Source organism: Oxyura jamaicensis, chromosome 15, assembly GCF_011077185.1.
Source record: "Oxyura jamaicensis isolate SHBP4307 breed ruddy duck chromosome 15, BPBGC_Ojam_1.0, whole genome shotgun sequence".
Taxonomy (NCBI): domain Eukaryota; kingdom Metazoa; phylum Chordata; class Aves; order Anseriformes; family Anatidae; genus Oxyura; species Oxyura jamaicensis.
Window position 1 is genome coordinate 1,772,348 of NC_048907.1, and position 14,097 is coordinate 1,786,444.

At 46.1% G+C, this 14,097-nt stretch overlaps 1 protein-coding gene across 2 annotated transcripts; it reads left to right on the top strand.

Annotated features, from left to right (window-relative positions):
- The first annotated feature begins 122 nt into the window (after positions 1-122).
- SART3 (spliceosome associated factor 3, U4/U6 recycling protein) lies at positions 123-13,788 on the top strand. 2 transcript variants are annotated; one of them, XM_035340701.1, is made up of 19 exons: positions 123-329; positions 951-1,077; positions 2,060-2,164; positions 3,061-3,245; positions 4,206-4,311; positions 5,058-5,182; positions 5,483-5,638; positions 5,909-6,047; positions 6,346-6,453; positions 6,869-6,946; positions 7,131-7,189; positions 8,233-8,342; positions 8,617-8,729; positions 9,149-9,225; positions 9,615-9,783; positions 10,484-10,935; positions 11,400-11,552; positions 12,048-12,235; positions 12,748-13,788. In XM_035340701.1, the coding sequence occupies exons 1-19, from the start codon at positions 138-140 to the stop codon at positions 12,926-12,928; spliced, it is 2,823 nt and encodes a 940-aa protein (XP_035196592.1). In that variant the 5' UTR covers positions 123-137; the 3' UTR covers positions 12,929-13,788. The 2 variants fall into 2 exon arrangements, with proteins under 2 accessions (XP_035196592.1, XP_035196593.1); XM_035340702.1 differs by having other exon boundaries at positions 10,487-10,935.
- The last annotated feature ends 309 nt before the right edge of the window (positions 13,789-14,097 follow it).

Sequence of the window (14,097 nt, forward strand, 5' to 3'; positions counted from 1 at the left end):
GGGGACGGTGCGGGAGGCCGCGAGGCTTTCTCCTCGCGGCGGCTGACCGGCGGTTGTTCGCTGCTCTGAGGCAGGCGCGGCGCGGGCAGCCCCGGCGGGTGGCGGAGCGCGGCGGGCGGCGAGAGGAGCTGCATAAGATGGCGGCGGCGGGAGCCGAGGCGGCGGCGGCAGCGGCTGAGGAGGAGGAGGCGGCCAAGCGGCGGCTGCCGCCGGGGGCGGACCCGGAGTCGGGCGGCGACTCGGAGGACGAGGCTGACTCGGACTCGTCGGGGGACGGCGAGGATGAGGAGAAGGAGAACGAGGCCGAGATCCAGCGGCTGGAGGAGCAGGTGAGGCGGGGGCCGCCGTGAGGTGAGGTGGGCGGCAGGGACCCGAGGGGCTCCCTCGGGGCGCCCCCGGCCTCGGCCGTGCTCTCCCGGGGGGTCCCCGGTGTGGTGTGGGGCTGGAGGGGGAGGAACCGAGCTCTTTTTCCTCAGGGAGCGGCGGGGAGAGCCCCAGCGGGCAGGCGGGATCGCCGAGGGGGGCTCTGGGGCCGGTGCGTTTGATTTTTCGTTGATTTTGGGACACCCGAAACACCTCGGGGGCATCGCGGGGGCTGGCCCTTGCCAACTCATAACGCCCCAGCACTTTTCTGCCGTGCTCCAGGTTTCAGCACCTGTGCTGCCGAGCAGGTTTTAGAGCTCTAAGTTAGGTTTTTAGCAGAGCTGTAAGGCTCAGTTAAGCTCGAAGGGTTTTTTTATAAATGCCTGTAACCTGACAGCATCCTGTGGGCAGCACTGGAGCCCGGTGCAGCTGCGTGCAGGGAGGTAGGTGTTGAGCTGGTTGAATGAACTGATGAGGAGATTCACGTGCTGCAAAACCCCGTACGGTATTCTGCTGAATATTCTCAGGCTCCTGGGTGTTTGTTGCTTTATGATGCCTTAAAAATCTTTTATTTTTATTTTTTTAAGCTTTCTATCAATGCTTTCGATTATAACTGCCACCTGGACCTGATAAAGCTGCTCCGCCAGGAGGGAGAGCTGGTGAAGCTGAGAAGAGCTCGTCAGAAGATGAGCGAGCTCTTTCCCCTTACCGAAGGTACCCAGCCTCTTCTCGGCTTGCAGCTGGTGCTGGCCAAGGAGCACTCAGGGATTCCAAGGCATTTCGGTGTGAAATGCCCTTGTTTCAGGAGTAAAACATGTTTGTGCTAGGCTTCAGACTCCGGTCTGAGGTCTAAAAGAACAGACCTGAGCTCTGCACGCAGCTGGTGCTAATAGCCAGCACTGAACCTGGTCTGTGCGGGGTGTGGAGCAGTAAGTCCTGCAGGAACTCGGGTTTTTGATGCCTGCTGCTGCCCTTTTACGTGTGCCCTGGTGCTCTAGCTCAGAACGGGGCTCGCCGTAGCTCGGGGCGGGCCAGTTTGCCTGCCCTGCCCTTTGGTGTAGGGCTGGTAGCGTGCAGCTGGGGGTGGCAGCGCAGGCATGGCTCCAGTCGTTCAGTCACTGAGCGTGACTCAGAGCCCGGGCAAACTGCTGCCAAAAATTGGGTTTTATGGGCAAGCAGCAAAAAAACTCTGTGTTGGCAGAAGCTGTGGGCAGTCCCTAAAGCGTGCGTTTCTTTGTATTCATAATAAACCCAGAGGCAGTGTAAATACCCCAGAGGCTGTTCCGCCGGTGTGCTTTTAGCCTTGGCAAGGGAAAGTTTCCTTTTATGTGTGTGGAGACTTGCAGCCTCCAGAGCCGTTTCCCGTAAAGCGGGAGGAAAGGTGTGCCGCTCGATGGCTCTGTGGTTGCTGGTGCACACCGATCTTCTACGCAAGCTACCAAGAAATTGCTGCTCACAACTGCAGCTTTCTTTAAACAAAAGTGTGCTTGTTCAGTACCCGGTTGCAGAGGTCTGTGCCAAACTTCTCATTTAAATTAATTGTGAGTAGTTGTGGTGGATAAAGTTGCTTTCTTTTCCCCGTTGTCCCTCTCCACGTTTTTAAGTCTATCAATAAAAGCTCCAAACGCTTGGACAAACAACTGAAACTGTTTTTTTCTGAGCTCTCAGTGATGGGTTCTAAACTTGTTGGTTTCAGAAATCTGGCTGGACTGGCTGAAGGATGAGATAAAAATGGCTTCTGAAAGCTCGGAGCGAGAGAAAGTTTACGAGCTGTTTGAGAGAGCCGTGAAAGACTACATCTGTAAGTTCTTAATGTGTGCTACAGAGCGTGTTGTTACATGCAGACTATGGCTTTCTTCTTCTAGGAAAATTCCTTCATTCTAAGGCAGAAATTGCATCAAAAACACGAGCGTGGAGCGAGCCTTGTTTGGCTCTGAAGCGTTAGAGTTACTGGCTGCTTAAGGGCAACGCTTTAAGTACCCCTGCAGTCCAAGATAGCCTAAGCTAACATCATAGAAAATTTTAAACCCATTTTTTGCGTTTGTCTAATCTCTACAAGCAGCAAGCACTGTGCTTGGTTAAGGAATGCTTTCTGCATTACCCACGATACGTTCTGTAGCTCCTTTCTGAGGAGAATGCTGTCAGAATGCTCGCTCCTGCTCCTACCTTTGGTGTTGGTGAGCGCCGCTTTGGTGTCATGTCGTTATGTGACAGCTCCTGAAGCAGCTTGTGGAGCACGTGGTGGCTCTTCTCTGTCAGGAGCTGCCTGCAGCCACGTGCCACCTCAGAGCACTGGGTGGCTCTGTGCTGCTTGGGCGTTGTGGCAAGGTGCTGAAAAGGTGGTGTTGGAAGGAGCAGAGGACTGGTATCGGAGGGGAATCTTCTGGAAAATTCACGTAACATGGCCTGGTGCTGGCACTGCCGGGGTTGGTGCAGGAAGGTGAAGAACTGAGAGGGGGTGCCCTCTGCATCTGCTCTCAGGAATGACCACGTGGGTGACTTCTTTCAGAAGACAACCTGTAGCTGTTGGTATCGAACCAAGAGCATAGAATAAAATCACTTTTTCTTGGCTATATTGAGTGGTAAAGAAAATTGTGTGCTGTTCTGCTTCATGCTGCGAATGTTCGGTGTTTAGGAAGCAGAGCCCCCTCTTTGTTTCTTGGGGTCACTAGCTCATCTTCTCCCAACTTTGTTTAGGTCCTGAAATTTGGCTAGAGTACGCCCAGTACTCAATCGGCGGCATCGGGCAGGAAGGAGGCATCGAGAAGGTTCGCTCGATATTTGAGAGAGCGCTAACCGCGGTCGGGCTGCACGTGACGAAAGGAACGGCCCTGTGGGAAGCGTACCGCGAGTTCGAGAACGCCATCCTGGAAACAGCACAAGTAAGGCCGCTCCCCTGGGCTACTGCAAGTAAAAAGCTGTGGGGTAGCTCCTGGAGTCAGCTCGTGCTGCCCCTGCATCAGCCACTGAGGGGCTGTGGTGTCGCTCAGCTGTTACCTGCCAGCTGCAGAAACCGACCCTGTGGTCTGGGAGAGACGCTCTCTGCGTCTGGTGTAATAACGAGTCTGGGCTTAAATAAGATCATAAAATCTCACGTCTGGAAGCAAAATTTCTGTGCTGCTTTAGCTCGAACTGACAAGAAGAATGTTAAACCAACTAGCTTTACTATTACGTGGCTTTGTTACTAAGCATTATTGTTCTTTCCAGTGAATGCTTTTGCCCCTAGTTGATGGTGTTTACATTATCTAGGCTGTCTTCCACTTCAGCCCTGAACTCATTCATTGCTTCACCCTTTTTGCATTTTGATTCTGGTGCATTACCCCTGGAACGTGCAGGTCTACAGAGGATACCTTTACGAGATGTCTAGAACGTGAATGTTTCCGTTTCCCTTCAGCTTACCGCGTGAGAGATGGAAGTTGATCAGTAATGAAATGCCCTACCACAGGAGCAGTGGGAGAACACCCTTCTAATAAACAGAAGGGAATCTGGAAGCTTGAAATCATCTGTGTGAGCAGCAGGGATTTATTGAAAACCTCTCTGGCAGCCCAGTGGGCTTGTGAAATGGCACGATCACACGCTGTTTATCTCCGGGTTTTCATTTCCCAGTGTCTGTGTCAGCTTTCTCTGAGGAACGTTTCTTACATTCAACCAGCTTCAAAGCCCAGCAGTTCCCCAGTCTTAGCTTTCATAGCAGCCACCTGAAATGCGAGTTGGCTACGTCCGTCCTTCAAGGCTCGCGTAGCCATTCGGAGCCCAGATCCCCAGCCCATAAACAATACCCCCTCGTGTTCCTCAGCTCAGGCTAGAGGGAACTGATTAAATTTCCATCCTTTTGTTTGTAGCCAGCTCCTGGCAGCGTTCCGTCGCCCGAGCAGCAGCAGATGCTCTGCAGCCAGCTTGAGAGGATCCACACGCTGTTCAGGCGCCAGCTGGGGATCCCGCTGTTAGGTGAGAGCCTTTGCACTTGGGGAGAGGGCCTGAATAAACTGTTACAGCAAGGCGTTAGTCGTGATTATTCCTCTGGTAGAGCCACACCAGTTGCAGCTGTGGCATTTGAACGTTCCTTACTTGGTTACGTTTGCCTGTCTTCGGGGTCCCTGGGATGATGCGTGTCTCCTTCTTGTTCAGAAATATTCTTATTAATTGGAACTTGATTTATCTGTTTCTTCAGTGCCTAATTTGAGATCATTTAGGCCATTTAAAGTAATTAGCATGAAACACGGCTGTCAGGAGCTAGGAGTTCAGCTGTGAAACTTCACTGTACAAGAAGCTTGGTTGGTAGGTAAATAATACGTGCTGACAGCTGGGTTGTTAGTCCTGCCGTATCAGGTTCATCTAACTTTAAACTCCTTCAGTCCCTTCTCCTGCTTCATCGTCTTCTTACAGGAGAAAGCTGGGCACAGTTCTTTGACTTCTTCGTTCACATGTTGAAAGAATCTGGGTTGGTTTCTGCCTTAAAGACTTGGGAAGATCTTGCAGCTTTGGTTTTTGTAAAGATCATGAGCTTTAAAATAACTTGTCCTGAGTTTGTGTTACGCTGTGTCAGATAGTGTACAAACCCCTTAAAGGTGCAGTAGCGTGGCAGTGAAGATATAAACAGAAATATTCATTTATTAGGATGAAACAGAAGTTGAGTTCTTATTATTTAGTCCTTTGAGTGCATTAATGGTGGGCTTTCGTGTCTGCTTTACTAGATATGGAGGCTTCGTATGCTGAATACGAGGAATGGTCCGAAGAGCCAATACCAGAAACAATAATAAAGAACTACAAAAAAGCTCTACAGCAACTGGAGAAGTGTAAACCATATGAAGAGGCACTGGTAATGCTTCTACTTTCATGTTGCTGTAAAAATAAGAGTTAATTGGTTTTGGGTGACTTTTTTCTCTAGTCTCTGCGATAAGGGAGCTCCCTTGAGCGTGGTTAGCTGACTTGCAGCTACGAGCAATACACAAGGCACTTCAGAGTCAGATGTACTGGGAACTTCTGAGGCTGTTGATATTTAGAGGCCAAGCTCACGTTTGAAATTTTGCATGAGACCCACCCGGAGTGACAGTTGGGCTGTTTGAATCGTGCTTTGTTGAGAAGATTTTTATTTTTCCTCTTCCTATTTGTTTTATAGCTGAGTGCTGAGACTCCAAAGCTGGCAGAGTATCAAGCTTACATCGACTTTGAAATGAAAGCAGGTGATCCGGCTCGCATTCAGCTGATCTATGAGAGGGCTTTGGCTGAGAACTGTCTTGTACCAGATCTTTGGGCACGCTACAATCAGTATTTGGTAAGGCAAACAGAAACGTTTGGGGGTTTATTTTCCATTTTTATTTGTCTTTTTGTTTTAATACCTTATTGGTGGATAAATAACAGTAAGTGTTCTCTCAATGCTGTCATTTTGTCTTTAAATTCTCCAGCAGCTGACTTCTGCTTCACCTTATTTTCAGTGGCGTATTTGTTGATCAAGCAAGCATTTGCTCAGTTTTTCCCCCCCAGTTGTGTGTTTTCTCTGCAGAATTTGTCTTGGGCTCTCTGGCTCATTGTATAATTATTTCAGGACCGGCAGCTGCGAGTGAAAGAACTGGTCTTGTCTGCTCACGACCGCGCTGTGAGGAACTGTCCCTGGACAGTTGGGCTCTGGATTCGCTATCTTCTGGCGATGGAGAGGCACGGAGTTGACCACTGCATTATTTCTGGTAAAGAAATATTATCTCAACAAAACTTCTTTGCAGTGCAGAACCGCTTCTTGTGCTATGAATGATGTGTGACAAGCAGTGACCTGCAGGATTTGCTGTAACCCTCCTACAGCAGTCTTAAAGCCGTTGAAATTTACAGTAGCGTGCTGTTACGGTTGAGCAGCTTCACTTTTAAGCAAGCTCTTCTTGTGTTTTCTTTGTCCTGTATGCTGTAGCTTGCTAATTTAGTCAGTAATTGAAAAGCAAATACATATTTCTATGATTTCCCTGGGTTTTTACCCACTCCTGTTTCTTTCAGAAATGTTTGAAAAGGCTCTGAATGCAGGCTTTATTCAGGCAACGGACTACGTAGAAATCTGGCAGGCGTATCTTGATTACCTAAGAAGAAGAGTGGATTTTACACAAGGTACATGCGATATGTTTGAATAAATGTGTTTTATGTGTATGTGTCTGAAACAGCGGTGTTACTCTGATTAAAAATAAAATACAATCCACACTAGTTTCATATCCTTCACAAATCCTACTTTCTTGCCTGTCAGTACGTATAAAATATGTGAACGTACTTGTTTTAGAGTAGCTCCTTGCTGGAAAAATAGATGGTGCTTTCAAAAACCACCTGTGTTAGGTTCTAGGTACTTGGTGGTGGTGCTTGTTTGTATGGTGTTTTGTTTTGGTATGCATGTGGTGAGTTTTACTCAAGTGGGAAGTTTTCTTTCCTGCCAAAATAAAATAATTGGGGGTGTAAGTGAAGAGGTTTTAGTGGATAGGAAATAAAAAGTATTACTTGAAAGTGGATCTTTCTCTTTTTTTTTTTTTTACAGACTCAAGTAAAGAATTGGAAGAGCTGCGATCTGCATTTGCACGTGCTGTGGAGTATTTGAAACAAGAAGTCGAAGAGCGTAAGTTAAATCATCCTGTGTATTGCTTTGTCTTGTTGAGAGCAGTTTTTTCATGAGAGTATTTCTCCATGTAACGTTTAACTTGTCTTCAAGTGTCTCAAACGTCTTAAAAGATCTAAAACTTGTTTACTAAACGCCTTATGTCCAAGAGCCATTCACAAATAGTACTTATCTTTATTCCCAGGCTTTAGTGAAAGCGGAGATCCATCCTGCACCATCATGCAGAACTGGGCACGAGTTGAGGTGATGTTTCTCTCTGCTCTACTTTAATTGCTAGACTAGAGGAAAGTTCTCTTTAAACGTTCCGACCACACAGGAGGCAATCCTCTCATACGTTGGCAGTTTGTAACGTGAGGCAAAGCATCCTAGGAGAGACAGCGTTCTCCTAGAGAAAGTAGTGAGGACTGTTAGCATGCCTATACTGCTGTGAGTACGGTGTGCTGCAGACGTGGGAGTAACTTGGTCAGCTGGCCTGCCACAGTGACACGGGACTGAATACTTATGCCCCTAAATTGCTTTGAATTCTGCCTAATTTACTGCCTATGCCGATTGGTTCCAAACTAGTCCAGGTATCGGCGTGCTGGTGCCATGATGTTTTCTCATCCTGCCTTTGCCCCAGGCTCTTATGAACCTGGATAAGATGACTTTTGTGCTATAATTTCTCTGGGCATGATGCGTGGGATGGCTTGCCAAAGTCTCAGATCTTGTAATTGTCCTGACCCAAGCTGGCCCTGAAGTGGAATTAATTACTTCTCACTTCCTGTGTGCCGCTAGAGGGAGAAGTAGGCACTTCAGGTGTGATTCAGCTTATGCTAGAGCAGTTCTAGTAAGTCAGCTGTCTCGTGTACCCATGGACCTCTCTGTAGTGAGATCGGGTGAACTTCACTCGGGTTCTTAATCCACTTCCCCCTTCTCCACCCTCTCCCAGGTAGGAACAGAGATGAAGTAATTGTTTTAGACTGAGAACCGCGTGTTGAACTGCCGCGTTAGGTACAATAAAGAATGATGACAGAAGGAAAAGGTCAAAAGCAATTATCTGAGATGCCTTATAATGACCAAAATGAAGTGTCTTTGGGAGCTAGAAGCCAAGCCTGAGGTAACGGGTGGGCACAGGAGGCGTTACTCAGTGGTAGGAGTACGTTAGGTGTTCACTTCTCTTCTGGATTTGCCTGCATAAGCTTTGCTGTTTTGTGGGGGAGGGAGGAAGCGGTGGGGATGGCAGGGGGTTGTGGTGTTGGAACAAATAATCCTGAACTACCCTGAGTGTGCCGAGTGCTGCTTTACAGGCCCGCCTATGTAACAACATGCAGAAGGCCAGAGAGCTCTGGGACAACATCATGACTAAAGGGAACGCCAAGTACGCTAACATGTGGCTGGAGTATTACAACCTGGAAAGGTAAGAGCTTGGCTGGATGGAAGGGTTAATTTAATCACCTGTGTGACACGAGGCTGATGCTCGGTGTTGGTAAGCTCCTTAGGAGTTCGTAATGTGCTCTGGAGGTTCTTGGTGCAGGTCTGCGTAATATTTCAGGAGTATTACAGCAACGAAGCATGGTGGGAGCTAGCTAGGGAGAGAGGAAAAGCGTGTGCACAGAATAAAGTGAACCGTACTGCTTTGGGATTGTGATGTGGAGGATTGGCTCCTTACTGCTGTGTTTTCCCTGCTGTAGAGCCCACGGTGATACTCAGCACTGCAGGAAGGCCTTGCATCGAGCCGTGCAGTGCACAAGTGACTATCCAGAGCACGTCTGTGAGGTGCTGCTCACGCTGGAGAGGATAGAAGGTAGCAAACTGCAAGTCGTTTTTGTTTTACTGTCCAGCTAGCGTACAGTAATACAGAGTGAGCTTTGATCCAGTATTCTGTCTTCTGGTGAAGGCTCACTTTCTTTTGGCTGCCGTAGCATATGCAAGCAGATCTTTATTTTCTTTTCTTCACCTTTTCAGGCCTGGTTTAGAGCTTGCTAAAATTGATTTGCTTTTTCCATTCCTTTGGCATTGTATGATTAAAAAGAGTTTTTTGTTCTGCTTGGATTTTGTTTTCTTTTCTTTGAGGGCCATTCATTTAATTTATATTAAGTGTTTGTGTATAATGGCTAATGCTAAGAGTAAGGTCTATGACCTCATTGAGTCTTTTTTTTTCCTAGAACTGTTTCCAAACTATGGGAAGGCTAAATACAAAGCTTTTATTTCTTAATCCTTTAGGAACGTTAGAAGACTGGGATGCAGCTGTGCAAAAAACAGAGAACAGATTAGCACGAGTTAATGAACAAAGAGCAAAGGTCAGAACTTTGTGAACTATAAGCAGTTTATAGGAAATAATCTATTTTAAGATCAACCTTCCATGTCAGATTTCTAATGTTGGTTTGTACAGATAAGCCTAAATTGTCTTAAAGCTTTGGAACTCTTGATTTTAGTTTAAAAGTATAATGTAACTTCTTTAATGCCTTTTTTATGTTTCACCTCTTGACACTTAAATGAATAAAAGAGTAACAGGAGCACTGTAGGAAAGCCATAAGAGCAAATAATTTACATTTGTTTTAAATGGTGATTCCATTAGTTTTGTGTTTATGTAGCTTAGGAGAAAACCCTCCAGGTTCAGTGCTGTAGAAAACAGTGCATGAAAATGCTCCGCAATATGCGGTCACTTAAAGAAGAGTCTCTTTCGTAGGTCGCTGAGAAAGAAGCTGCTCTGGCAAAGCAGGAGGAGGAAAAAGCTGAACAACGAAAGCAGGCTCGGGCAGAAAAGAAAGCTTCCAAAAAGGCTAAAAAAAACAGGATTGGAGACAAACGCAAAGCTGATGATGATGATGAGGGTGAATGGGGACGAGAAGAAGAAGGTAAAAAAAAAAAAGTGTCAGTCCTCTGGCACCAGGGGTTACCAGGTGCTTGCCTGCAGTTAGAGGCAGATGAAGAAGTGCCCTCACTGGTGTCTTCAGAGCTGTTTTTTCAGGGCCTTTTTCTCCCAAGAGGCCTTCACTGTGTTAGCAAAATGGAAGGAAGACAAGTGGTTTTTTGGCTAGCAGAAGCTTATGCCTAGAAGAACTTCCAGAGGTTTTTTTTTTGTATATTTCTCTTATTTCAGAGAAATAGTATGATTTGTCTTTTCAATTAATTTTCCTGACTCATCAAATGATGCTGAAGCATGCGGAATCTAAATTTGGTTATTCGGTGTTATGGCAGTCTCTTGGAAGGTGCTAACAGATTTTAAGATTGTTGCCACTGGGAGTATGGGGAGCTTTTTGTTTTATTTTTTAATACAGATCCTATTTGACAGAGAGAGCGTGAGTCAGTAGTTGTAACTGACCAAAAAAAATATTGTCAGTGCTTCCATTTAAAGCCTTGTTGTCTTGATCAAGTAACTGTTCCTCATTAAGAACCTGAGGGAGGTCTTTATTGCCTCTGAGCTGTCATTGTATTTTCCATCTCATTCATATTTGCTATTTCATGATTCCATGGTGGTAATGAAGGGCAATCTAATTAGAGAGGTTACACCATTTCGTTCACCATTCTAGTAAGGCCTTCAATTTAATTACTCAGCAGAGCAGCCCAGCAAGAGACGCAAGGGAGACGGTGATGGCTTACTTCTTGAAGAAGACATGGAGTTAGAAACCGGGCTGTTTGGAAGAAGTGCACCTGAAAAGCCAGATTGTCCGGCCAACCAAAAGCAGAAGGCATCTACCAGTCGAAAAGACATCCCCAAAGTTTTGCACGACAGCAGCAAAGATAACGTTACCGTCTTTGTCAGCAACCTTTCCTATAACATGGCAGAACCCGAAGCGAAGCTGAAAGAGCTTTTTGAGAGCTGCGGGGAGGTAGAGCAGATCCGTCCGGTATTCAGTAACAAGGGGACATTCCGGGGCTACTGCTACGTAGAATTCAAGGATGAGAAATCTGCCCTCCAAGCTCTTGGGTTGGATCGTAAAATTGTGGAGGGCAGACCGATGTTCGTTTCTCCTTGTGTTGACAAGAACAAGAATCCAGACTTCAAGGTAAACTTTTATTCACTCAAGAAGTGGGACTGCATTGGAAAGCTAGCAGGGCGTGTTGCTTCCTGAGCTCCTGCGTCTAACAAAATAATGCTGTAGTAGTTTGCCATAGTTACCTGATGTAAGTTCTATAATCTGTGCTTCTCTCCTTTACTGGGTTATGTGCAGAAAAACTCAATATTCAGTTAGTGACACCTGGGCAAGAAGACAGACATCCCAATGGTTCTTTCTGTTGTAAAACAGATAATGCTTAAAAACTTCACTTCTAAGAACTCCTTCCACGTCCTTGGTGGATGACTGTGTGTTTACATGCAAATATCTCAAGATATTACTAAAGGCTTTTTTATGGTGTGGGTGTTTTTGGTAATCTCACCTTTTCACTCAGAAGGTTGAGTGCTTTATAACAGGTTGGAATCCTCTCTGTTTCTGGCTGGCCTGAGAACTACCAGGCTTTTTTATTTCTTCAGGTGTTCAGGTACAGTACCACACTGGAGAAACACAAACTCTTTATATCTGGCTTGCCGTTTTCCTGCACTAAGGAAGAGCTGGAAGATGTGTGTAAAGCACATGGGAACGTGAAAGACATCAGGCTGGTCACCAACCGAGCAGGAAAACCCAAGGTAGGTATCCTTAACGCACGGCTAATGTCAATGAACTCCTTCAAAAGGAAACTCTTCATAAGATTTGGATATAAAAAGTGGGTTTTGTATCTTGAAGCAAATGACTTAATTATTGTTGCTAAACTGGCTTTGCATTAAAACTTGTAGAAATGCATGGATTTATGTAACCTGGTGTGTCTTTGTGCCAACAAATAAGAAATGGGAGGGGAAAGAGGATTTTCTTAATTAAATTACATAAGAAAAATGTGTGATATAAAAAGGATGGAGGAAAAGAGATCTGCAGCGTTTTCAGTACAGTAAAAAGAGGCATCAGTAAGCCTGCAAAGAACACTTGTTTCTGCACTAGCTGACTGGCTGGGGTTCACCTGCTATATCTGATCCACGTCCTCCTTTATCTTCAGTTTCTTCGTGCTATTGTGCATAACACCTGCTGCATAAGAGACTGTCACGCAGAGGAAGAATGACTAAAACTAGGTTACCTCTTCCCTCATTTAGGGCCTGGCCTATGTGGAATATGAAAATGAAGCTCAGGCCTCGCAGGCCGTGCTGAAAATGGATGGCCTGACAATTAAGGAACATGTCATCAAGGTGGCGATCAGTAACCCGCCTCTCCGAAAGCTGCCAGACAAGCCTGAGGCAGGCAGAGCCTCGCAGTTCGCGGCACCACGGCAGCTTTATGGAGCGTGAGTATTAGCAAGAGCTTCCCGGTGCTCCAAAAGCAACCACTGGGATTGTTTGTAGGCTACAGTGGTAGGGAGCATCTGAAAAGGTACTGAAGCAAAAAACTTGAACTGATGGATTGCTGAGGAAAAGCAGATGCCTCTGTGCATTACCAATGGGAGCAGCTTGGTAGTGGCTGCGTATATACAGTGGTGTTGGACTGAAGCTGTTTTTTTTCCTTCCACGTGCTCGTGCTGCTTGCAGTTGGTGTTGCATTGTACGTGCTCCGTAGATAAAAACACGGAGCTTCAGTTTCTGGGGCTGTTGGGCGGTTGCTTTCTGTCAGGACTCAGGTATGCTGTTTCAAAGGTCGCCCGTTGAAAGCTTCGCATTACTTGCTACGGAAACAAATGACAAGAATAATATTTAAAGGGGTGTTCCTTCTAGCGAACAAAGCCCTTTTCTTTTCCTAAGCTAGAACAGTGTGTTCAAAGAGCGTTGGGATATTCTTAAATGTCTTTTCTTCCCTCTCCAGGCGAGGGAAGGGAAGGACGCAGCTGTCCATGATGCCTCGTGCGTTGCAGCGCCAGAGTAATCCTGTGGCTAAGGCTGAGAACGGGATGGTCCAGAATTCACCAGCAACTTCATCTGAACCTGCTGAGGAGCCGAAAAAGATGTCCAATGCTGACTTCGCCAAGATGCTACTGAACAAGTGAGCGAAAAGTCTGCCATCAGCTGGTCTGGTAAAATGTGAAATGCCTTTATGGAAGCCATGTTGTGTCCTTACGCTAGCAAGGAGAGAACGCCAGTCACAATCACGTGTAAATACTGTTCTGGACTACTGCATTCATTAAGATCAGTGTAGGATGGTACAAATCCGTTTTCCTCTGTTTTTAAGAGCAAAGAGTTATACTCTGTTCTGGTAAAATGGCATTATGTGATTCCTCATATTGAGGGTAATGAGGGGGGAATACTTCCTGTACAGGCTGGATGCCACGACGTTTTTTTCTGAATACTTTACAAATATTTCTCTTTCATTAACGAACGAGATGCGACGTGAACGCCTAGCGATAGCCTGGTCGAGCTCCACTGGTCAGAAGTTCAGATTGTGATTGCAGTCATTCTCTCTGACGACAAACCCATGTTCCACCACCACACTCTCACGCACGGACATGCATCTCCTTCCATCAAGAGTTAAATGGCAAATGCTAGTAACTTCACCACAATGGCCTATTTTAGTATCGGGAGAGTTTCTATACGTTTGTGTGTATATGTATATACACCACCACCCGTGTTCAGTTAATGTTCCGTTCGAGTTGACCTGTTTTTTATATTGTGTATTTGTAAAAGACATTGAAATTATTTTTAAGTGTCATGGTTAATATTAGCTCTGTTTGTTTTTCCCCATGAAAGCTGTACATGCTCTTGCTGAGGACCATTTTTGTTTGTTTTTTTCTTTTGCTAGCTAGCTCATACGTCTTTGGCAGGTGGTTTCTGTATGGTTTTGTACAACTGTGAAGTGCAAGCTGAAGTTCCCTGGTTTATTAAACTCAAGTTCTCAAAGGTTTTCTATAAATACTGTTGCTTTTGTTGAGACGTGGGTGTTGGAATTGCACTTACCCTACGGCAGCTAGGTAAAGCTGATGTACCTCAGCTCTCAGGTGCACTGAGATAGTGTCATCGTGTACCTGTAAGTAGTTCGTTCCATTCAGTAGTAGTATCTTGAACCACTTCAGTAACCACCTCGGACTTGAGACTAATCTGGTGATGATCGTGGATAGAAATGTTACTGCTTACCGAACACTGCTGCTACCTGCAAGCCAACACCTGGGCTTTGGGCGGGGGGACAGCAGGACTGAGTTCACTTGTACAACACAAGCACTGC

Excerpts from the sequence above, each read along its gene's own strand:
- SART3 (XM_035340701.1), top strand. The coding sequence starts at position 138 with ATGGCGGCGGCGGGAGCCGAGGCGGCGGCGGCAGCGGCTGAGGAGGAG. Across the intron at positions 4,312-5,057 it reads GCTGGGGATCCCGCTGTTAG|ATATGGAGGCTTCGTATGCT; the intron begins GTGAGAGCCTTT and ends CTGCTTTACTAG. Across the intron at positions 6,454-6,868 it reads AAGAGTGGATTTTACACAAG|ACTCAAGTAAAGAATTGGAA; the intron begins GTACATGCGATA and ends TTTTTTTTACAG.